This window comes from Psittacula echo (genome assembly GCF_963264785.1).
Source record: "Psittacula echo genome assembly, chromosome: 11".
Taxonomy (NCBI): Eukaryota; Metazoa; Chordata; class Aves; order Psittaciformes; family Psittacidae; genus Psittacula; species Psittacula echo.
In genome coordinates, this window is record NC_137746.1 from 18,445,495 (window position 1) to 18,470,310 (window position 24,816).

Here is a 24,816-nt window from a genome sequence, read left to right on the forward strand (position 1 = left end):
AAGAAAGATCATTAAAACTGCATTTATACAAAACATCTTAATCTGCCAAAAGCCAACTGATGGAACCTCATGCGAATATTTTAAATAGCAGCATCCTAGCAAAAAGTCATTCAAAACACTACCTCGGATATGTAAACAGCTCGAAGTATTGTACACAAAGTCACCAACATGAGTGTGTATGAATACCTCAGTGCTACACAGGAAATCCTACCTGGGGGCAAACCAACAATTTGAAGAAGTATAAATTAATGTCTGAGCTGAACAAAAGAAAGGATCTGAGATTAAACTCAAATGTAATCAGTATCACCTTATGCATATACACAAAATCATCTTTATTGAAACTTCAGTAGCATTGACTTCAGATGTACAAGAAAACTGAAGGTCACCCTGCAGATAAAATAATACTTTAATCCAAGGACTGAGTTACAGAACTTTTACACCTACACAAATAAGAGAAAGTTCAAAATCACCACTAACTCTTACTCTGTATGTACCTGACATGACACAAACATCTGAATGGTCAATGCCTCCTTCAGCTTTAAGAACAACTAGGATCTCTCTACATATCAGATGTAGATTGGGACAGTCAGGGTTACTAACAAGAAGTTACCGTGCTGCTGACTGGGTTTCACCTTCTTGAGGAAAAAGGGAAAAATAAAACAACAGAGAAAATTAAAAAAAATCCAACACAAAATGTAACTATAGAATAAATTATTGTTACCATCAGGAAATGCAGGACTGAAATTCAGAGTTTTGCTTTTGAGCAAGTAAATACGACATCCTCTGACTTTACCATATAAACCAGAATAAGATATTCTGATTTTAATTAAGTACCTTTTAGCTGTTAACTATGGATCGAACAGTTTCCACACATTATGAAGATACACTTAAAATTATTTCAAAGATGTCTCTAGCTGTCAATGCTCAACTGGCTTACGAAATAAAGACTCTAATAATAAAACCAAAGTTGCAAAGGAAAACCATATCCTGACCCAGCTATAGAAACAAGACAACTTGGGATAAGTTAAGATGCAGCAGATAGTTAACACTCATGGGAGCCAAACATCACACGCTTCAGAGGCTTCTAGAACACTGGAAAAACAAACAGAACTATATTAGGCTGCATTACTCAGAAAGGGCAGATGCTGTCCTTAAATGCATCCAGGAGAATCCTGCTGATTTATGTGCTTTGCTTTAGCACTGGGCTAAAAGAACCATGCATATTATATTCCCAGCTAAAAAAAAAAACCCAACCACCAACCAACCAAAACAAAACCAAAACAAAACTAAGTACTGTTTCCATCAATGTATAAACTGTTTTCTTTCAACACAGTTCTGTTAGCTTTTGATTAATTTTCACCTCTAGTGTACAAAATTGTTGAGTCCCTTAACTGGAGAATGCAATCTGGACTCCTTTTCAACAAATTCTTCAGCTTACTGAAACAAAAATTATGTTGAAACAGCTGCTAGAGTATGTTTAGCATTCAGTTTACTCATCTACATCTTGTGCATGTTTAGCATAGATTAATATACACTATGTCTCTTAGCATGGTCATTCAGGAAAGCACAACTTGTGTTGCAGTCCAGATTTACAGTCCTTTGTCTTCACCTGCACGTGCATTTTGGAACAATAAACATCTGCTCATGCTACCACTCATGAACTTGTGCATAGTATGAACCGTACTTAGCAACGACAAGACCCTTTAAAGGCTGTGGATTTTGTGAGATGTATATAAACAATTCGTAAAGTACATGCACATCTATTATTTTAAAATGTAAACTCATTAGAAACACAGCTTAGTTTTTCTTTAACGGAATTTATTTTTCATGTCAGGGTGCTTGCAACCTGGACCCTAACTATCTTTCTCAACTACTTTACATTTTTAAGGAAGCGTACTTGGCTTGTGTCATGGCTTCTCTAGGGTCTCAGCAGCCCAACTCTCCATCGGTATCTGTTAGTACATAGAAGATGTAGACATACATGTAAAGTGTGTCTAGCTATCCTATTCTATAGCTATTCTATTCTAACACTCTTCAGTGTATTTTCCCCTTAGTTTCCAGGCATGCAACTTTTTTCCATAATAGAAAAAAAAACCTTTGGGTTTGTACCTCTTAAGTTATAAGGAAGCAACAGTTTAAAACCAATATAATTTTACTACCTCTTTAATCAAACCTACTGATGTAATATGCTTAAGAAGTGATTTACCTTTAAGCTGATAAGTTCAGACATTCCTTCAACAAATTCATGATTAAGAATTAAAGGTGCAGTGAACCACAGCCATGTGTTCGCTGACACTAGTAACTGTTTGCTTGTGAGATGCATTGCCTGGAGAGGGGGGGGGGCACAGCTGACCTTTGCAAAAGAATACACAGCTGTAAGATGACATGGAGGAATCTAAAAATTCAAGGTGAAATAGGGAAAAATAAGGCTGACTTTTGACACCTGGAGCTTACCAAGACGTGATTATGAAATCAAATTCGTTTTTATTTTTAGCCAATACCCCTCAATATTAAATGCAACTTAATGACCTTATGTCATAGACAGTAATAGATGCCACACATGAGATACTGAAGAAAAGGTGACATGTTGTTACTTAAGAGTAACGAGAAAAAACTGACAGGGATTAAGTTAAAAAGTTACCATTATTCTGGGAATTCAGAAAGTCAAATTCTGTATATTTTCCTATCAGAAAAAAACCCCACAATAATGGAACTCACTGCACAAGTATCTATAACATAGGGATTATATTACACATTCCCCTCCAACTAAAGCAATGAGCCATCTGTCACTCTTATATTAAGTAATACCACTTCAAGAGCAGAACCTGCATTTTCTACTCTAAACAGGTAAGGCCAGGAGAGTTTTTTTAGCCACAGGTTGAATACTGATCAGACTAGTATTTAAAACCAGAACCACAACTTGTGTTATGCTATTTGTACAACCTGACTTTCCTTTGAAAGTAAAGATGGCTCAGAAAGAGCTACACCACAGTGCAACAGATGATAGATGTATTTTAAGATAAGGACATAAGGCTATTCAGGTCCTGTACATTACAGTAAGCAAGACAAAAAGATCTTTACCTTGGAGAAGAGAAAGCTGCATGGAGACCTCACAGCAGCCTTCCAGTATCTGAAGGGGGCCTACAAGGATGCTAGAGAGGGACTTTTCATTAGCGACTGTAGCAATAGAACAAGGGGTCATGGGTTTAAACCTAAACACAAAGGAAGTTTAGTTTGGATATAAGGAAGTTCTTTACTGTGAGGATAGTGAGGCACTGGCACATGTTGACCAAGGAAGTTGTGAATGCTCCATCCCTGGTGGTGTTCAAGGCCAGGCTGGACAGAGCCTTGGGTGCCATGGTTTAGTGTGAGGTGTCCCTGCCCATGGCAGGGGGGTTGGAACTGGATGATCTTAAGGTCCTTTCCAACCCTAACTATTCTATGATTCTATGATCTTCCGCACATGACACTTCAGAAATTGAATGGATTGAGATGGTACTCTGAAAATATGCATTTTATTAAGTACAAATTATTGTTATTAAACTTTGCATATCAATAAGCTTTGTCTCCTATCATTATATGACCTTTAATCTTTCAACTGCACAAAACATTCATAGGCTATGCTCTTTTATCTTAATAATGACTATAAATGTAAGTAGCCTAAGAACAGACAGGTTTAAAGAAATCATTTTGTCTGCTACACAGTAAGAAACTGTGTATGATTTGTCAGAAGCCTTTTGACAGTGCCTGGGATCTTCTCAGACAAGTAACTCTTTAACTACTGTCCTGCTGCCAGTTATGAAATACAGCTCTGTGATCATCTTCCAACTTCTACATATACTGCTGAAGAATTGGCCCTACTGAAGTCGACAGGAACTGTGCCACAGAGCTCAGGGACACAGAGGTGTATGTATTATTCCACCGTACTTCCAAATTTGGGTATAAATATAATTCAAGGATACATTTCTGTATATATATAATATGTATTACACAAAACCACAGATTTGCATGTCATGTTCTTGACACACTACAAATACATATACTCCTGTAACTTACGCATACAGAATTTGTTTCATCTATGAAGAACCAACTAAGCAAATGGGAAACTACAGAGGAAGTATACGAAGTTGAAGTTGGGTAGGAAAAGTTATTCAGACTCAACTTCTCCCATATTTTGTTATTAATTTTAAGTAGTAAGAACCTTGTACAAAATTGTTTATTTGGGGCTTTTTAAAGACAACATTAATAGCTAACTAAAATCAAGTACAAAAGCAGCTTTTAGGAAACACTCATATGCAAACCCTTGAAGAAAGTGAATTAGGTATTTTAATAAACTGTGGGATTTCCAGATTAAATTTAGAAATCTCCTGTCTTTAAAGAGATCAGGTAAATGTCACTCTTTTTAATTTTCTGAAGTAGATACACAAAGTCGGAGCAACATCTACAACTAATCCTCAGAATCACCAAGTATCCTTTGAGTTTAAAGAGGAGGGACGGCAACAGTACAATTTGGCCTAGCAATGAATAAATTACAGTGCTCAAAGCAGCCTGAAGGTTTTGCAAGTTAGATAGGCAACCAATGGAAATTCCTGTTATCTAAAGAGAAAGAAGCTACCTGATTTTTTTCCCTAGTTACAGATCATTTAGTTTTCCAAAAAGCACTCACTTTCCCACTTCCACATGCTCCTTAATCCAATAAAATCATGCTTCAGTTAAAAAAGAAAGTCAGTATGTTTCAGTAAGGCCTTTTGGAGGCCTCTCGGCATTAACACCACATTCAGTATTTCCATTAATCAGGACCAGGTAGTTAAAGATCATGGGATCTCCCTGCCCCAGACTTTGAAGAAACTAAGTTTTCATTCTAAATAAAAGATATAAACCAAGTACAATAAAGTATGGGCAGACTCTGAGCATTCAAACTACAAAAAAACCCACCTGTCTCTGAAGCACATTCAATTTACTGAACTATTACTCAAAATCTAAACAATTACTTCGGGGTCAAACACTAACTCCTGACGATCCTGTTTAAGGAAATAAATGTTGAAGCAGCATGAAAATGTATTACCAGATGTGTCTGTAAGTCTTACCGGCAGGAGAAATACTGTGAAGTTTGTTGAAAATACTGAACTCATTTGTCCCAGTAAGGAAATGGATATCAAGAAATGTGCTATTTAAGTCTCAGCTTTTCACCTCTGCTTATTACCCCAAACAGATTTAACTCTTTAGATACAAAAAGCCCATCCACTATCTACACTTCTAACAGAATGCTTGGCCTTCCACTGACAACTTCTGAATGCAGCTATGCACCGACAATGTAAAAATCTTTAATATGGGGAAGAGTTCGCAAGTAACAGCTTTAAATAATTCACTGTCATCATTTTCTCACAGCTTCTCTATAGTAAGAGATATAATGTATAATGCAATCAATTAGAGACTACAAAAATTTTGCCCCAGATGCAGATTCAGTTTGGAATAAAGCACATTCTATTTCCAGTTAAGAATCCACACAAAAGGAAGTGCTTATAAAAGCAAGCTGAAGAAATTCACAAAGAAAGCACTGGTCAGACTCCCTCCACTTTTACCTAAGCATCGGATGCAAGTAAACCTAAACTAATGAATTATGGCACTAGTATAAAAAAAATGTATGTATTTTTTCAAAAATCACTTTTTCTTGTCTCCTTCCTTATTCAAGTTTCACAGCATACATATGGGTATGAATAAGTAACGGATTCTTCACCCTAACTTCATGCACAGCAGCTTGAGAAATGTTTCAGATTAACATAAATGATAATACACATACATAAGGCTGTCTTTCAAAGAGCTCTGATAAATCATAAATGCAATGTTTACACAGATCAGGTCAAGTCAAAAGGTTTGTAATAGAAGTATTTAACTTATGTAAGTCTGTTTATCACTGCTAACGAACATGGGATGTCTTCGACTGCTCACTATCTACTGTACGTAGTACACATTTCATGCAACTCGCATGAATTCTCATTCCAATTCTTAATTACTATGCAGTCTGTAAAGACAAAAGTCCACTAAGTCAAGACTGCTCTTTCTTTTTTTAACAGAATAATTAACATTAGTAGCCCATCACTTCACAGGCAGTGCTTCTCTACACATTCATCACTGAAATAATAAATTGAAGTTTGCATAAAAGCATTAAAATAACTGCAAGTACAGATGCTTATCCTTAGACATATTTCCATCAATATTTCCTTAGCCACTGTTCATAAGGAGGCAATGCAATGCTTCATGTATACTCACTATGTGGCTCAGGACTCCCAACAACAAGAAAAGAAGCAACAATTCCTGTTAAAATTGTTTATACTATGTTTCTTCCAGGCATAATTTCTTATATACAGTTTTACTGCATAAGTTGTCAAAATGCTTTTTGAGAACATAGCGGGAGGACAAGGATTTCATTCCATTAAACAGACTTCGGTGGTAGTAAGAGAAGACATTGAATTTTGTTTTTTTCTTGAGATTTGTAAAGTTCTAGACAAGGTCTGAATTCACATCTCTGGAGTCCATCCTGTTCTTAAATCTACTAGAGAATAAAGTAGCCAAAGGGGTTTCTCTAAGTTTTCTGGTCCACGGCTTTAATTTCTATCAAAATCTTAAAATTAAATATCCACCCATCCATATGGAGATCCAGCCACTTAGTTTTTTGGATTTATTAAAACCTACTTATACTGATAACAGCATAGGGACTTATTATTTGGCACGGTAAGTACAGGTTTAACAACCTAATTGCTTGGATTTTGTATAGTAGATCATTATGTTAATGCCTCTGCAATAAAGTGCTAAAGAGGAATTCCCACAACAAAGATTTCTCATTGCTGACTGAGAAGGAAAAGGTAGAACTTACTGGGGTAATTTGGGAAGAGACTGCTTTGTAGGGACACAGGAGAGGAGTCTTCAAGCCAATAGGACTACCAAGCTCTATCAAAGGGAAGAAAACATGCCACAGCACAAAACACCACAAATTATGTCTTTGTCTGAATAATCCAGGGACATAAACCAGATGATTACACCTTGTCTAACAACCTTGCTTGGGAGGAAAGATAGCTTCACAGAGCTTCACAGGATAAAGACATACTCTATAATAAGTAAACAACCCTTCATGTATGTAGAATTTCTTATTGTACAGCATTCAAGTGGATCTTGAGGTAAACCTCACTATTTTGTTGTGCAGTTGCGATGATGGCACTGTACATTATGCTCCCTCAAGTCTGAGACTGACATGACACCTGAACCTGCTCTGTCTTCCCAGCCCCAGATCCACAGAAGTGCTAAAGAAGTGGGCTTGCTTAGAAGAGTAAGAACATCTTTGTGGAAAAGAAAGACTAAATTAGAAGTTTTCCATGATAATCAGGTACTTTGAAGGAATAAAAACATGTTTAACATTTTGATCCAATAATAAATTGGATCAAAATAAAAAATAAAAGGCATCAACATAAATATGTATTTTGTGAGTTCCTTTTATTAGTTTAATACATCCTTCACTTTCCCAAAGAAGTTTCAATGTTGTTTTCCCTAAACTTATGTCCACATTTAATCACTGAAAACGCACCTCAACCACACAGCAGATGTGTCATTAACTATTTCTGAAAAAAAGCGAAATAAAATCACCCAGCATGAGAATACTATGGAATAAGTCAGGACTAGCAGATGGTGTTTATTTTGTCACTGCTTGTGTTAAAAATTACCACCTATTTCATCAGCTTCTTTAAGGTAGAAGCTTCATGTAAAAAGCTATTTTTTATAAGCTGTCAGAGAACTCCTTAAAATATAAGTTCTTGTTTTCATGGCTTCCAGTTTTCTAGGACATGGCGCGTTACACAGGAGATCAGTTTGTATAAATCTGACATGATCGAGTATTTTGCTCGCAGCTCCGTCTTTCAACACACAATCTGGTTTGTTTCTCAAGCAAATTTGCAAATCCTTTAGTTCAAATACCGGTGTTTTCAAGACAAATTCTGTAACAAGTGTTAAGTCTGCTCCTAGGAGAGGCACCTGGTAGAACTGTCAGCTTGTTCTCTTCTAGAACCCAAGACGCAAGAGAGTTTTCCTTCCCTCTCAGAGTTTCCTGCATTCTCATTTGATTTTATCGCACACTTTTGGCTTTGCGGTTTACATTCTCTGGTTGATTGTTTCTTATGAAAACAGTATGTTGCATGAAGAGCAATTGTACAACCTGGACTTGGTTACTTAGAGAAATCACTGCTAAAAATCCCATGACAAAACCAGGTTTTGCTCATGTATTTTTGAAAGGATTTCCATTAAAATGGAAACCCAAAGCCTTCCCAGAAATGTAAACCCACATAATCCTCAGTAAGGCAAACCATGCTGAGAGCAGCAAGGTGATCTAAATTCCTCGCTACTGTGATTTAAACAGAATTATTACACACACTATCCACAGCATCCATACACAATATTGAAATAAAATTTTCAAAGAACTTATTTATATCTGAAGGCTACTGGACATCAGTCTCCCATTATCACTGATGATTTTAATGTCACAGTGATATCAAATTAAAGTAGTATTTCACTGAATATAGAGACTTAGACAGGGCTACAAGGATTCTTAAACTAGAATTTTACTGTGCATAAAGGCTATAGAGACTGTGTATAAAGGATATAAAGATAAGGAAGGCAAGCAACAAGAGAACCAGATGTCTTCTCTCAAACCAGTGTGGGCCCTCCTCTTTCTGACAGGCCTGAGAAAGAAAATCACCTGGGGAGCCCTTTAGGATTGTAAATTAGTCCGAACAAGAACAAGTAGTTAACTGGAAAGACTAAGCAAGCACTCCAATGGCCTTAACTAACGGATTTCCATAACAGGGTAAACTGAGTAGGGGCATTTCTCCCCAGACAACCACTAGGACCCCCAGGCACCACTCCTTAAAATTCACAGCACCTGCAAGGTGGCCTTATCTGCCCAAATTCCCACATGCATGAGAAACAAGAATTGGGCGGGCATTTCATGGAATGGCAATGAATACATATATAATGAAGACATAAGTTGTGAACTGTCTCTTCTCAGTGCGCATGACAGGCACAGCAATCCTCCATGCACCCGGCAGTGTAATAAAGTCATATTGGTTTCTAACCGCTCATTCTGGTTAGAGAGTTTATTTCCCAGATTTTGGTGACAATAGCATGGAGAGATCATCCTCCTAAATCAAATCCCCATACTCACAACCAGCTGCATTTTGTATCTAAACATCATAAGCACAGGATAAAATTCAATCCATTTTCTTCCCCTGGAACAGGCATAATAATCCCCATCTTCATTAAATTACAGTTCAATTGATAATGACCCCAAATTACTTAAAGAACTTCCTTGCACATCACAGATTACCATAGGTCTTTGAGAGGTATGCTTTCTGCAACTATAGTCATTCAAACCTCCTTTGGCACTGACAGGCTTATACATGAATTCAGAGACTATGGACTCCACAACAATGTCCAGATTTGTATGTTTACAATTTACTCAAGATCATCATGTTGAAACAAACAGCAAAGATGCTTAAACCATATGACAATGGTTGCAAAGTGAACCAAACGTTAGGAAATGGTACAAAAAAGGCTGCCTGGACAACCACTGTTAGTGCACTGAAATATGTTTCTTAATTATGTGACTCAATCCTTTCTCCCTCCATGCTAAGCCTTCCATTGCACTTCCTGGTCAGGTAGTTTGCACACACTATAGGAGGAGCTGATCCTTTCATCTTTATTATTTAATGAGAAGTGCAGGCCTCTCAATGTCCTATTTAAGTCATACTCTAAGCTCCATGCTATCAGATTTCTTCTTTTACTTTTATATATTGCTCAACATTACACTATCTGAATGCTTTAAAAGCTTTATGTTTCTGTTAAGTCTCTGAGCTTTAGTTACATTATTTTCCAGCTTTAGAAAGAAACCCAGGGTAGTTTTGTTCTGTTTAGTTTTAATTTCTGGGTGTTTAATATGAGATAGATTTGAAGTATTTTTTTGTTTGCGTGTTTGGGGATTTTTTATATCTATTAAGAATTCTCCCAGAAAGGGAGAAGTCAGAAAAGCTAAAATTTAGGTAGGTCTACACCAAAGAGAAGGTAGGGAAGATATTTTCCCTACAGGATGCTTTTATCAGCTTTCATTCCAGAGTCTGAACAAGGATCTGACAACAATCCTTCTGCCTGTATTTCTGAAGCACTGACCATTATAACACCCCTCTTCAGCACTTAACCTCCTTTTACCCATTACCTGTTAGAATTTGCTGGTGCAGCCTTTCTCTTTAGCAAAATAAAGGCTCAGTAGATCAAGAAACCTAACATTTCATTAGAACACAACAAAGCAATCCACCCACTAAATGAGCACACTCAATAACTGGTTACCTTTAAAATGAAAAGTCTGAAGGCTCCACTTACAGGGATACAAAGAGTCCTCTTTTGTTGACAAAACATGCAAGCCAAAAGCTTTGCAAAACTGTTTGGATGCATTCACAGCCAGCTGAGGCTTTAAACCAAGGTTACCACCATCTGTCTGGTTTTGGCAGCAGTCAGACTGATGCAAAGAGTCCTACGGCACTTTTTAAAAGGAACACAGTTAAAGCTTGGTTTTGGTCAATTCCCTTGAACTACCACCATAGTTGATTTGACTGACATCAACGTCAGTCAGCACACCTGGATCTATAAGCTCACTGCTCCTTTCTTACCACATTTAGAGCATGCAATGAACTATTTTACTATTAATAACAGATTTCATATGTCCAAGTAATTAGACTCATTAAAGTCACAAAAAGTACCAAGTTTTTCTATTGCTGTCAGTTCAATTTTCTAAAATACATTACTGTCAAGTCAGAGGTGAAAATTAATACTGTCATCAAGTATTTTTGAGTTGCTATGTAGTTATTACTACATTCTCATGTTTGTCTTAATTTCTAGAGCCCTGAATGATACAATGCCAAAAGTTAAAATCAATATATAAATCAAGTTTGTTTGAAATTTAATTTCCCTACTATATGTTCTGGCTCCCATTCTTTTAAGAAGCACAGAAATACATAAAACAGTCCTTATCTCCAGTTTGAAAAAAACACTAAGCATTCTTGGGCTGCATTAGCTATAAGATGGTCACAGATCTCAGTACTTTCCAGAATTTGATGTAAGAAACTGCCCCAGTATTTGCTCAGACACTGTTTGATTTTCAAAGCATAATGCCATTCACTATTTTTCAGCAACAATCAAGCAATTATGGGAAGAAATATAACAGAAAATCAAATTGGGGCTGACAAGAAAACATTGGTTTAGGTCTCATTTAAATATTAAACAAGCAGAATATTATTCCTGGTTAGGAATAATTTTGCAAACCATTTGCTTAAGTGCTTAAGTGAGAAGCCCAAATGGAAAGGGATCTTTCAAGTAGGTACCAGGTCATTGTAGCAATGGAAGAATATAATGAGATATGAGAATATATCTTTCATCTTATCTTGTCAAATACAGGGCAAAAATTGTAGTGTTGAGGACAAAAGATTTTACAATAATAATCCCTGATAAACTGGTAAGGGCACATACTGATACAGTTAGTGTAAGCATACACATCTGATGAATGAAAACCATGCTTTGAACTCAAGACACATGAAGATGTCACTAAAATGCCTTAAGATGCCACTGGATTTATATTACTACAGCTTGCTTTTGCTTTTGCTAAAAAGTATATTGCCAGTTTTTTTCCAAGCATCCTCATCCTCTCAAAGGCATCTTGCTCTTAGTGAAACAAAAAGTGTAGCAGGGGAAGGTAGGGAAAGGGGAGTAAAAACAAGAAATCAGGTGATTCCCTACAAAAGAAAAAAAAATAAATAACACCCACCCCTCTCCAACTGTTTTGCACAGTCCCTAAGAAACAAACCGTCAGTGTCACACCTAGCGTCACTGGCTGAATCTGAAACACTTAGAACAAAAAAACTAAAATCAAAACTACAGGTGAACAGAGTTATCACTAAATCTTTCATTGGAAAGTCAGATGTAAGAAACATCTACCACAAGCAACACATGGGATAAAAAGGCAATTTCTTTGGTGAAAATACTGCTAGATACATGTGCCACTTTTACAGTTATGCCTGTGTGTACCCAGATCTGGCACTCCTCAAGTCCTAGCTCTCCTTCTGTTCATGTAATGAGCCGCATCCTGTGAAGCACCATGAGCTGCTTTCACCACCTGGTGAACACTCCCAACAAAAACCAAAAGCCCCACCCTGAGTTCAATCAAATCAGGAAGGTAACTCAACAATGCAATAGAAGTAAGTAGTAAAGAGAGATCAGGTTTATTCAACAGAATATAAACACCCAGGAGGAAACACACAAACAAAATCCCAAATACACAATAAGCAGAACATAAACAGAACTAGATTAATTGTTGCAAACCCCACAAATTCCAAACTAGATTCTACATTTACAAAGAACACAGTTTAAGCAAGATAAAAACCTTACGTATTAGAGAGTTCTTTGTCTCAGCCAGCTGCTGCCAGCTTGTCTGTCTGTCTTTCAATTTCTCAGAAAGGTGTGTGTGAAAATCTAAATGAAATAAAACAAATACAGTTTAGAGATGGCTCTTCTCATCCTTTTACATTCTATTCACCTTTGGTGACACACACCCAATAGAATGTTTCACCTCCTCCCACCCAAACCATTCCTGAATAATAAAAGAAATATTACTCATTATTATCTAGAGAACAAGAATACTTTAATGTTGTTATCAATGGCATACAAAAGGCATCTTGAGCAGCAGTAGTACTGATGAAATCTTTCTTTGCAGGAGGTACATATACTCACTGTCAGTATCATTAACCACAAAAAGGACAGAGTACATAAAAAACTGGCTATAATACGTGCATTAGAATTTAACCTTAAGTTCTACACGTGCTGAACAGTAGGTATTTAAGATCATACTAGCTTATTTTGAGTGTAATATCTATTAGTCCTATAGCCAAGTAGGTATCATTGCACTCTTCTAAAAGATAACTTTTATCATCTAAACCAGACTCTAAAAATACATTTGGAAAATGGACACTTTCAGCTGTAATATATAGATTTTTATATGTTTATCTCAGCAGCATGATGAGTTTTACATTGACCATCAACATAATCAGGCTCAGTCTGCTGCATCTCCACTAACATGAACCAGTGAAGCTGCACTGTTGCAAGAATGCCATTTTTTTTCTTTTTTGTCTTATAAAATCTCTCCAGCTTTAGGAAGACAAATTTCATTAAGGGTTTTTGTTTTAATCTTGTCCTTTTTTATGTAAAAATGGGACCAAATTCTTCAATACAGGGTTATTCTTCTGTGCTACTTACAATTGAATGAAACCATTTTAGTAGTTTGCAATTATATAGTTTTTGTTATATCACACCCTATAACATGCAAACATTTGACATCTTTACTGTCAAACTGTGGTTTGCTTTTATTTCTCTTTCAAGAGGAAAACCCAGAATTAATCCACCAACAGTTCATCTATTGACATTTTGTCACATTAAGCTTTAAGTGTGTGTTACTGAACCTGCTGTCATCTCTTTTTACCTGACTGTGTCCACCCTGGGATGTTTGATCCTTGTAATTACAAAGGGTATGGATGAGGACAACAAACTGTTCCCACAAAGAAGCTGAGACATCCCTCTTTTTGATGTGAAACACCTAAGCCTAATGGCTAAAACCTAAGTTTCCAAACTATGTTTCTCCAAGAATTAAAGTTTGTTACCAGTGCCCAAAGGAAAGAATAATTTAAATGTTGAGACACTTTCACAATAGTGTCATCTAAAGGGAAGTCTCCATGGGTATTACCTTCCTTTGACACTCACAGGGAGTTAAACCTAATTGCATTTAGGGTTATCTCTAGCAGCTACACTCAGAATCAAACATCCTCATGAGGACTATTGTTCTAACTAATCTACTTATTAGGCTTTTATTCAGATTTAGTACAGCCTTTTATAAAAAACCATCTCCAAGGGACAGTAATGGATTTTGCAATTATCTGACAATAAAGAATAGACTATGACCTACAATCTTTGGCCTTGCCAAAAATTAGGAAAAAAAACCTTTTTGTAAGTAAATCTTTAGATCATTAAGCTAATTTTAGCCCTTATCAGACACCACACTCTACATCTGGAAAAAGTAAATCCTGTGTGTATTTACTATGCTTGCCTCTTACACATTCCTCTAAAACACAACCCCACAATGTCCACAGGTCCATTTGCTCCTACAGTAACCAACAGAGAGAAAGAAATCTGCTTTCGGTATATTACTTTCAAAGATAAATGAGTAGCAGCTTTCAGCTTGCTGCGTCAAGCTCCAGTTTAACTTAAAAATCAATGCTGATACAGCTAATTTTAAATAATAGCATAAATACTAGCAGCCAATTTTGAAAATGGAGAAAACAAATACTGCAATTCTTAAGCCACTCTCCTGTGAGGCACACGATATCCAGATTAGCTGCTTGTCTTCAGCACATTATTCAGCAAACTCATTTTCTTCTCCTTTCTCACAGCAGCCTCTTCAGAGACTGACACTGCTTCTGCTATTGCATTATGTTTTAACATTTATCTAAGTTCCCTCACAGCCCAGCAGTCTCCCACAAGGCCTGGCGTGAGACCAATGCAACGTCTTCTTGCTGTCCAACAAGGCAAGGTTGTAAGTACTCCCCTCATTTTCATTCCCTATCACTATGCTATGTAACCAGCAGTCAGGAGGCACCTCTGCACACCCCGCAGTCGGAGATCCCACTCCTCAGTATCCCACCACAAAGCACTGTTGGTCCCCACAGGACTCGTCTATCTCACCACAAAGAGGCTGCTCACCAAATACCAAGTTGTTCTTAATTTATGGTCCCTCTTTCAAGCTGGCCTGAGAATGCTTCATAACTGCTATCTTTCCAGGAGCAAGTATCACTCCTGTCTCTTCCCCACTCCCCACTTCCTCCCCCCCCCGCAATCCCCAGTTGTTTTCTTTCCCTTCACAGTCCTGTTTGAATGGATGCTTCCAACTACGCACTATGAATTTTCAACCTAATTTAGTCAGGTGTTCTAGAATTTCACTGTTCAACATTTCCCAACAGGCATAGACAAAAGCTTGGCTAACAGACAGTATATGCTTAACCCTTTAAGATGAGAGCACAGTGTTTATATATATATATATATATATTTTTTTTTTTTTTTTTTTTACAGTATTAAAACTTTTTGCATCTCATAAGGCTTGGTTCCTCCACCTATAATTGTGCCTCTCCATCAATGTTCATCCAGAAAATAACTATGGAACTTTAAACATGACCGGAGCATAAATATCCTCCTAAGCTCTGTTCTCATTTTCCCTCTTCTACTTAACAAAGGGGCAAACCCCAACTTCTACTAGCAATAAACAATAAAAGGATGGTTTATTTTTTATAAACTAGCACTTCAGAAGTATTAAAAAGTCTTACAAATAAATGCTCTGAATTTCTTCAGCTGCTTCCCCTCCCTCCCAATATTCACACAAAACCACCCAGTAATGAACTCTCACTCCATTTCTGTCATACCTACATGGCTGAGGCTTGTCCCAACTGTGTCTGATTTCCTCTCTATTGAACACTTTCAGCGAGCAGGGGCTGCTCCTCTGTTAGTACCTTGGTACATTTTCATTGTTATTTGCTCAACATTTATTACTGTCATTTATCACTGATTATGTTCCTTGAGGAATAGGACAAACCCCATAAGAACTGACATACCGCTTTCAGAACTGGGCAGGTCAAAGCTCTATGTTTTACTCAAACAACCTTTCTTGGTTTTGCATTTTCATCACATTCTATCCTAACATTTTGGCCCAAGAATACTGGACAGACATAACAGCCGTGGTACTCTTAACCTATCTGCAAACAATGGTTTATGAAGAAATTAGAAAAAAGTCAGTAATAAAATCATGCAGGAAAATATGGGAATATGAACTGTTGTGTAGTTAACAGGAACACACAATTTTTCTTCTCCTATATTGTCTTGAGAGAATTACTCTGCTGTTTTACTCCATTACACTCTATCGCACATTTTATAGCCACTGTTTTGTTTGATCTTTTACAAAAGTCATATTAATTTTTTTCTCTGAAGCACATTCACCAAGCCAGTTAAACTGAAACAGCTTTACCTGAACTGTATACTGCAGCTCTCAAGCAGAAGCATTCTCCAATAAGAAATATCCACAAGACGTTATATTTTTGAAAGTACACATTTAAATGTGTGCACACCCCAAATACTCAAGCAAGAATGAAAAGCACCACAAAGGAAAATGCTCTTAGGTCAAGCAGGTTTCAAAGAATATTATAGTTCAGTGAACTCAATAGGAAATACCTCATTTTCTCCCTCCACAGTTGACCAGAGGTAATGCTACAAAATGGGAGGCAGAGGAATTTTTTAATCACATTTCTATTTATGACATTCTAAATACTACCAAACATGACCAGCAATAGATCTACTGCACCAGGAGCTGGATTTTCCAAGCACATTGTCCATGTCTTTTATAGAGAATCAACTCAGCAATTAGCTACATCAGACACAACAGTACAGGACTTCAAATGACAAATACCTTAATTTTGCATTTTCATTTCCTCTGAACTAATTAAAGCATTAGGATGTACTAGTACCGTAGCAATCACAGGGACATGCATCACATCAGCACTTAGCAGAGTGCATAGATGTGTCTATTTCTTTGTGCAGAACTCTGTCTACACTTAAGACTTACAGTGAACTGAAATTAAATTTCAAATGGATTTATTTCACTCAAATTATATGGTTTCTATGTGTCTTATTTCCAAAAAGAATTAAATATAGACCCTCTTAAGTTTAATGGATGCCTATATAGGAACTTCAACCAATTTCACAATACCACTTTAAGATCATGCTACTAAATCACTGGCAACTTGGATGAGTCTTCTCAAATGCCCCCGAACAGTCAAGCTCTTACATCTAAAGTGTTCGTAATTGCCTCTTAATTCAACATGGTCATTGACTTGTACAAAACGAAAAACTCTTAAGTGAAACTTCATAACATTTTTGCTCTTTTCCACACTGTTTCTTTTCAGTTTTGTTCTGCTTTGCTTTTAAAGTAAGGGTCAATGTAACAACTATTACTTCATGCTTGTAAGAAACGGTTAGTATCCCAATACAGGTCAATGATTCAGCTATGGGTCAATATCTCCATAATTTATAAAACCATAAGACACAATTCTCATGGGAATAATGTATTACAAACTAAAAAAAGCTTCAATCTCAAGTGGCAACTACAGATACTCTAAGGTTTATTGCTCTTTCTTTAATACCTCTTCCATTCAAGTCTTTCTCTCAAAAAACATTTTATTAGTTCAGCCTCTCTGTTTTTGATCAAAAAATTAATTTCTGGAAAGACTAGCATCTGACTTATTAAGTTAGTGGGACAATTTAAATTGCTGAAGTACAAACTAAACAGTTCCTGCTGAAAGTGTAACTTTTTAACCCTACCTATTTGGAAAAAAAAAAAAAACCCACTTAAAAATCACTAAATCCTGGATCCTTACAGAAATATGGTGACAAAATTCACAAGTTACATAACAAAAGTGGTCAAGCACAAAGCTGGAACTTAGAGGGGACTATATGCATTGTACTACAACCAATCAACACTTTGATTAAAGCACCCACTGCTGTTCTTTGTCACTTTTGGCAGCACACAGGATGTTGTAAATAGAAACCGCTTAGAGAAGGCTAAAAAGAATTTGAATTCTAAAAAAAATTCCCTAAAAAGAATTCTTCTCTTTATTGCAGGATACTGATACCCTGTACTTCTTCAGCTTGGAGGTGGAGAGAAAGAATAAGCCAACCAAAATGCTACATTAAAAATTATCTGCCACATGCTAAAAATTATCTCCCCATACTATTTTGCTGCTTCTTTTGTGAGCAAGGGAATAAACCAGAGTTAGCTGTTCTTGATAAGACTGCACTTGTTCTAATTTATCAAATGTCCGCAGAATGAGCACTGTGACAGCTGTGAAATAAACATTAAGGGATTCATAAAGCAATGGAAAGGTTTTCCATGCAATTCTAATAGCACTAAATTCTTGTAACCACATGTTGGGTGTTGTCACCCTGCCCCTTTCTCCAAAACAAACAAAAGTAGGAAACAACTAAAACATTATTTAATCTGTCAAAAGAACAATGTAAAGCCAAGACATATGGACAAAAAAATGTATGAAAGACCAAATGGCTACCATGTTAGTCCTACTGACATACTGGGCATTCTTTCAATGACCTGAATATTCATAGGCCCTACAACATGCTTCTAACAGCTTAGTTCATTGCTCACTTAAGACAAAGCAAGCCCCTAAAAATACAAAGAAACGCTAAAAGAAATACATGCAGTTGTGTTCCTAGGGAGATCAATGGCCAAAACCAGTGTTGTAATGCCTTACAAAACAAAACAAAGAAGCTCTTAAAGTAATAACTTCAGCATCTGACTTCCTCATTATACAGCTAAGTTCTTCAGTGTTAAAAATTATTCTTTGCTTTTAAATTGTTACAGCAAGTTAAGTAATTGATAAGCCTCAACCACCTTTAGACCTACGTTCACTTACTGATCTCTTCTCTTTCTATGGCAAGTTGTATTAGTGGGGGGAAAAAAGACCAAAACAAAATTACAGTTTTCAAGTAATTTAGTTGGTAAATCTGATTTGGCAGCTATGCCTGTAAACAGTTTTGAAGAACTAAGAACTGACACACAATTCACAAGCAGACAAACTTACTGTCTTACTGTGTTATGTTGGGGAAAGAATTACAAAGGACAAGATTTCAGTCTCAAATTTTACCAACTCTCTCTTCAGCCTCTATAATGAGATCACCTATAGCTTCAAAACAAAATCATTCTCAGTCTGCTCTGACAAAGAATGTAACTATAACCTGTAGCAAGTCAGATCTTTTATCACATCTCTAGCCTAAGGAAAAATATAAAACTAGAGTAAACACATGAAGAGAATCCTCCAGAATAGCCTCTCAAACTCCAGGAGTTTGTCTCTCAGATTTCCTGAAATTTTTATTCAGCACCCCGGTTGGATTTTTCTTTCGTTAACTTCTCATCTGGTTTTGAACCAGTGTAAATTGCCAGTATTTACAAAGTCCAGGGACAAGTAGCCCAACAGCTTCCCTGAATGTTCCCTGTGAGAGTGCTGAGGCACTGGCACAGGGTGCCTGGAGAAGCCATGGCTGCCCCATCCCTGGCAGTGTTCAAGGCCAGGTTGGACACAGGGGCTTGGAGCAACCTGCTCTAATGGAACATGTCCCTGCCTATGGCAGGGAGTTGGAACTAGGTGAGCTTTAAGGTCCTTTCCAACCCAAACCAGTCCAAGGTTGCATGATTCTATGAAGTAGATTTTTGTTCATTTTGGATCTGCTATTTACAGATTCGATGTTGTAGATTTCCTATATGGGGAAAAAGCAAAAAACAATCATTCACATTTTCTATGTTATCACCACTGTGCAGACTCCAGTCATGTCACTAGTTGCTGTTTGGCTTGTTGGGTTGTTTGGTTGGTTGTTTTTTGTTGGTTTTTTTTTTTTGGTTGGTTTTTTTTGTTCTTGGTTGTTTGTTTTTTTTTTTACACTAAATAATATTAAGTCACTCTTCACAAGGAAGCTATGTCTTGTTACGCTGGGTAGCTCATCTCACTGGCTCTTACCCTTTGCAGTTCTACTACAGAATTCTTTAAATGGAAGAATGAGAACTCAACATATTGTTCAAGGTATGGACATCGCACACCTTTATAGAATGGCAGCAATAATATTTTGTGTTTTGTTCTTTATAGAAACTTTCAGGTAGGGTTTTTTTCTGTATGAAGGCGGTTGCATTACTGCCATATCCAGTCACAGGATTGTCCACTCCCGCACTAATGTAACTTTCCTGAATAATAACAGACAATCCAGGGTTCATAGTATGTCCTCAACAATTACCAATTTCCCCTGCTGTTTTCTCTCCCACCTATTCTGCACCTTAAGACTCTTCAGGAAATTTTTTCACTGCTTTGTCTCCACCACCCTGGATAACAGCTGGCACACAGAAAATTAGCACCTCATTCCGGATCCGTTTTCCCAGCTCATTTCAAACAAAAAAAAAAACCCAAACACTAAAATTAAGTTTGTCCTATGAATGGAACAACCAAGTGCAGGAAGAGGCACATAAAACATCACACATTCAGCTCTCATATACCATACATTTACCTTACACATCATGGTAGCTGCTTCCCTTTACATACAACATAGGCTAGTAATAATTCTATTCATCTGTTTCCTGATGGATAGATTCTAGCATCTGCCCAGTTTCCACAAACCAAACAGTTTATAAAAGAGCCAGAAGAATTGCTTGGACAAGACAGACACATATAAACATATTACAAGTTCATGCTGTGCACTGTTAGAGAGAGAGCATTGCAGCACACAATGACTCAAAAGGGATAACATTTTAGAGTAAATAGACATACACAATACATCCTACATGTACCAGGAGGATATTTATGATTTGAAAAACACTGCAATATATTCTATCTAAGCTACAAATACTGAGTCATGTGGTGAGTGACCTAGTTTCCTCTTCATTTTAAGTGTATTTTTAGTTATTCCCTGTTGATTTATATTTTCATTAAAACCTCAGGGGTATGTCCTTTTGAAGTCTGCTGGAGACTGAATGGACATATGATGCTCTGTAAAGACTACCTAGGCATTTTCCCCCCAATGTTCTCTCTCTCTTAAAGTCATAAGTCTAATAGGAGCTTAACTAAAGAGCAAATAAGCATCATTTGTTTACTTCTATTTTATCTTTCCTTCACAGGAATTGAAATGCAAATGTGAAATAGAACGAACACCAACAAATGCATCAACTGCTAGGGCAGTCTAATGACTACAAACAACACAGGAAAAGAGACTCCTGTGCTCTCTGCTTACTGCCACAGCATTCTGCACTTGGCAATACTAGCAGTGTTCTGTATAGCTCGGTTTTGCAATTAAATTTATATTGAAATGCTTTGAAAATCATCCCAGTATTTATAGAGAAGTGGTGTACTTCACTGCCATAACCTAGTGGGACAGCACATAACATTTTATGTAGACAATCAAAGAGACTGATTTGAAATAGAAAAGAAAACCCACCTACAAAAAAAGCCCTCTGGGTGCCTTTAATCCTACAGAAGATGCATTAGAAGGGTTTCCTTTTTAGAGAATTCTGAGCTTAACTTGCAATAAGTGGAAACTTCCAATTGTTTTCAAACCAGACCTGTAAAGTCACTGAAATGATGTCCACTTCTGTCATTTTTTTTTTTTTTTATTATTAAAATGGCCCATAAAACTTCAAACTTTATGTATGGACTCCAAACGTTCAGTGCAAACTGGAGCTGAATTTTTGTTTTTTCCCTTTCTCTACCAATGAATGAAGTTACAGCATTAGATTTTGCGTAACAAACAAGCACAAAATATTGCATAATGACCTAGCTTCAAATGAAGGCTCAATTACAGTAATGATCTTGGTAATTACATTAGGACAATCTAGGTTTCCCTACAGCTCTCTTCTTCTCAAATTTAAAGAGAGTTATGTGCATGACAGCTCTGTGTGCTCATAAGACTCTTCTTACTTTATCCTGTCTACTTTTGCATGCTCCACAAATTCAGTTTTAAGCTGCAGTTTTCAAGTATTTTGTCAATCACAGTTTATCAAATGCATTCTGCTAAGGCAGCTGTCAGGACAAGATTCAGGAATGACAAGCTGTCTTAGCTCCTGTTCATTCTACCCTTAAGTCACCAACTCTTATTTTTATCTCTGAGGAGGAGAAATACTCTGGCTAGAAAAGGCTCTACCTGTTCATGAAACAGGCAATTGAGTCACTGTATTGGCAAGGCTCCTGATCAACAGAACTAGGAATGCCAATAAATTCTCAGCAGCCCATTTATGCCTACTTTTTCCTTATCATAAGTGCTATTCTGAAAATACTACTGCCACTCTGCACATAGAAATGATTGAGTAAAAAGATACAGTGCAGGTTGTCAATTCATCCTGAAATGGCCTCTAGTGGCTAGGTAAAAGCCATCTAAACCACAGCAGAAGACAGTGCTATTACACAGAGTCACCAAATCCCCCCCGAAACATCCCAGACAAAATTCTGACCTCTACTATGCACACACAGAATTATGTCAGTCTACATCACCATTTTTGCATATAGCAAAAGATCAGTGCATACTGAAGTATTTTATTATAAATCCTGGCAATAAAGAACTTCATGGCATCTTACTCTGTATAAATGTTGTATGTGGTATATCACAGAGGCTAAAACTGGGATTGTGCCAAGCTTGCCTTTTAGCATTAGTTGTGATATTCAGTATATTAGCCGAAAGAATGTTCACTTATCATGATAAATCATGACTGGGAAAAGTCTAATAAATCTGACATCCACCCCCTCCACACTTGTTATCATGGAAATGCCATTAGCATAAGATAGTACACAGACAGCTTAGCTCCAAATATTTCAGTTGATCTAAATGAGTGCATTTGATCCTATATACGATTTGTTGTGGGATGAATAAGGGAGTTTGAAAAGCAGATCCAGTATTAAGTCTACACCAAATCCTTCTACTTTAAAGGGAACAGAATGAAGAAAGTTTCAGTCTTCATTAAAAAGGAAGCAAGAGAAAAGTGATGTAGCGACTTGAACTTATAGAAGTGCTGAATATTTCCCGGATCAGTTGAGGTTAACAGAAAATAGCATTTGAAACAGGCTGGCATTTGAAAACGGATCTTATATGAACTTTTGACAACATTTTCAATTGTCACCCATCTTTTAAGTGACCATTATTGTTCATGCCACACAAACAGGAACAAAAGCAATAAATGGGGCAGATTAGTCTCAAAACTAAGAGAAAAATCATTAGGAAATGAACAGGAGACATCAAACTACCTTAAAAAAAGTGTCATTGCCAACCCTAACAGAAGAGAAGGTTAGAAACAAAGCTAGTGGCAAGAGTAAGCATGCAGGAAGAAGTCAGAGATGGATCACAGCATGCAAACACATCAATAAGCAGCTTGGGGATAGCTGGCCTGATGTTGCTTCATAACAGTGTAGATTGTGTACTTCTGATTTCACTTTGCTGTGTCACAAAACCAAAGGACTGTTTCATTTAGCAACACTCCCCAATGCCCTCTAAGCACAGCTGTTTTTGTATTATGATACTTAAGGTCCCAGATAAAGGAAGACACAAAGCAAATGAGAGAATTTCCATTTTATTTCTACCCTATATCCTCAACTAGCTTGAATAAAAATATTGTAAAAGGTGAGCAGGGGCTTTTTGCTATTTCAAAAGGAATCTGTTCCCCCTAGTAAAGGATGCACTTCATTGTATCACATAACTGCATTAAGAATGTGTGTATCTGAACATAATGCAGACAATATTCAGAGTCCATAACATAACAGGTCATTCCCACAACTGCAAATGTCTGAAGGCAAAATGATGGTGGCTGACCTTACCGAAAGAGTAATCAAACAGGACCAGCCCTTGTCAGTACCACAGAAACTTAGTATTTCAGTTACACTGACTTGCAGAATGTGTAGAACATTAAGGGCATTGAAATAAAAGCACCACCAAAAATATCAAGAACACGTAAATAACAAGTTCTACGTTTTTCAGCTTTTCGGAGAAGAACCAGATGTTTCTAAATGCTTTTCTCTCATTCATTAGCTTAGCAGCAGCCTTATTTTGTGTATGTGAGTATACAACAGTGGTTTTCCACTTGAATAAGCTGCTAAATGTCTGCTAAAGACAGAAGGACATGAATTCATGTACTGATTATTTCATGGAACTGTCTCGTTCTCTATCACTGAGGGTACTGTCTGCTCTAAATGGTTCCCATTCATTAGTTTTTGCAGAAACTCAGCATTCACTTTATCATCTCTGACATGTTACAGATAAAAATCCTTAGGCCATTTTTTTGATATTAGTTTTTACAGATTCACATGTCTATTTTCAACATGTCTTGTTTTCAATACTAAGCCAAAATTATCTCTTTCTTCTTTTCATTGTTCTAACAGTCTTTGTCTGACATACTTATTTAGAAAATATGATTGTGGATGTGCTCCAAATTAATTATCTTATCAGTGTCCATATCAGAACAATTTATAGGAAGACGCAAAGTTGGTAAGTTATCAGGAGAAACACAATTAGACTTCATTAACCCAGAAGAAAACCTATTCCCCAGTATCTACTGGTAAGGGACAAGATTGGAAAGATTACAGAGACCTAAAATAGCTTAAATAAATATACAGTTACATTTCTGATAAGAATACTTCAAAAGTTGACAGTGATGTTGGACAAACAGTGCTGCTGCATTTCTTACTGTATCTCAAGCAGTACAGAAATATAACTACAGTCAAATAGCTTTCTGAGAGCATAGAAAAAAATCCATCTCTGTGCCTCAAATTCCTATTTTTAGGATACCTGTATGAGCTGGAGTTTGGGTGGCAGAGAAAATAAGTTAAAAAATGTGATCAGAACACTACTTCAATTCTGCAATCTGCTGCAACAGCTCTGAGGGCTACTGAGGGTAGCAGTGTGTGAATAAAAGCTAAGTTGTATAAGCCAGAAGAGGTCTTGGTGGGGGTGTTTGTGTGGGTTTTGTGTTGCTTTTTTTTTGCCTCTGAAGTTTTGCATGAGGAATAGCTCATCGAAACCAGAGAACCTATTTCTATCAAACTAACCATTCTTATGAATCTATTTATTTAAGACTCAAACCATTCCCTTAGAGGAAGTACTGTTACA

The 24,816-nt window shown here is 36.8% G+C and overlaps 1 protein-coding gene across 5 annotated transcripts in view; it reads right to left on the minus strand.

Annotated features, from left to right (window-relative positions):
- TENM2 (teneurin transmembrane protein 2) overlaps window positions 1-24,816 on the minus strand; it is a gene marked incomplete at both ends in the record, with an annotated part of 540,785 nt that overhangs the window by 305,569 nt on the left and 210,400 nt on the right. Inside the window, one exon of one of the 5 annotated variants that reach the window (XM_080627343.1) lies at window positions 12,478-12,561. The exons of the other annotated variants lie outside the window; for them this stretch is intronic. Within the exon in view, the coding sequence (XP_080483469.1) occupies window positions 12,478-12,561 (84 nt within the window). The remainder of the gene's footprint in view (window positions 1-12,477; window positions 12,562-24,816) is intronic. 5 annotated transcript variants of the gene reach the window in all.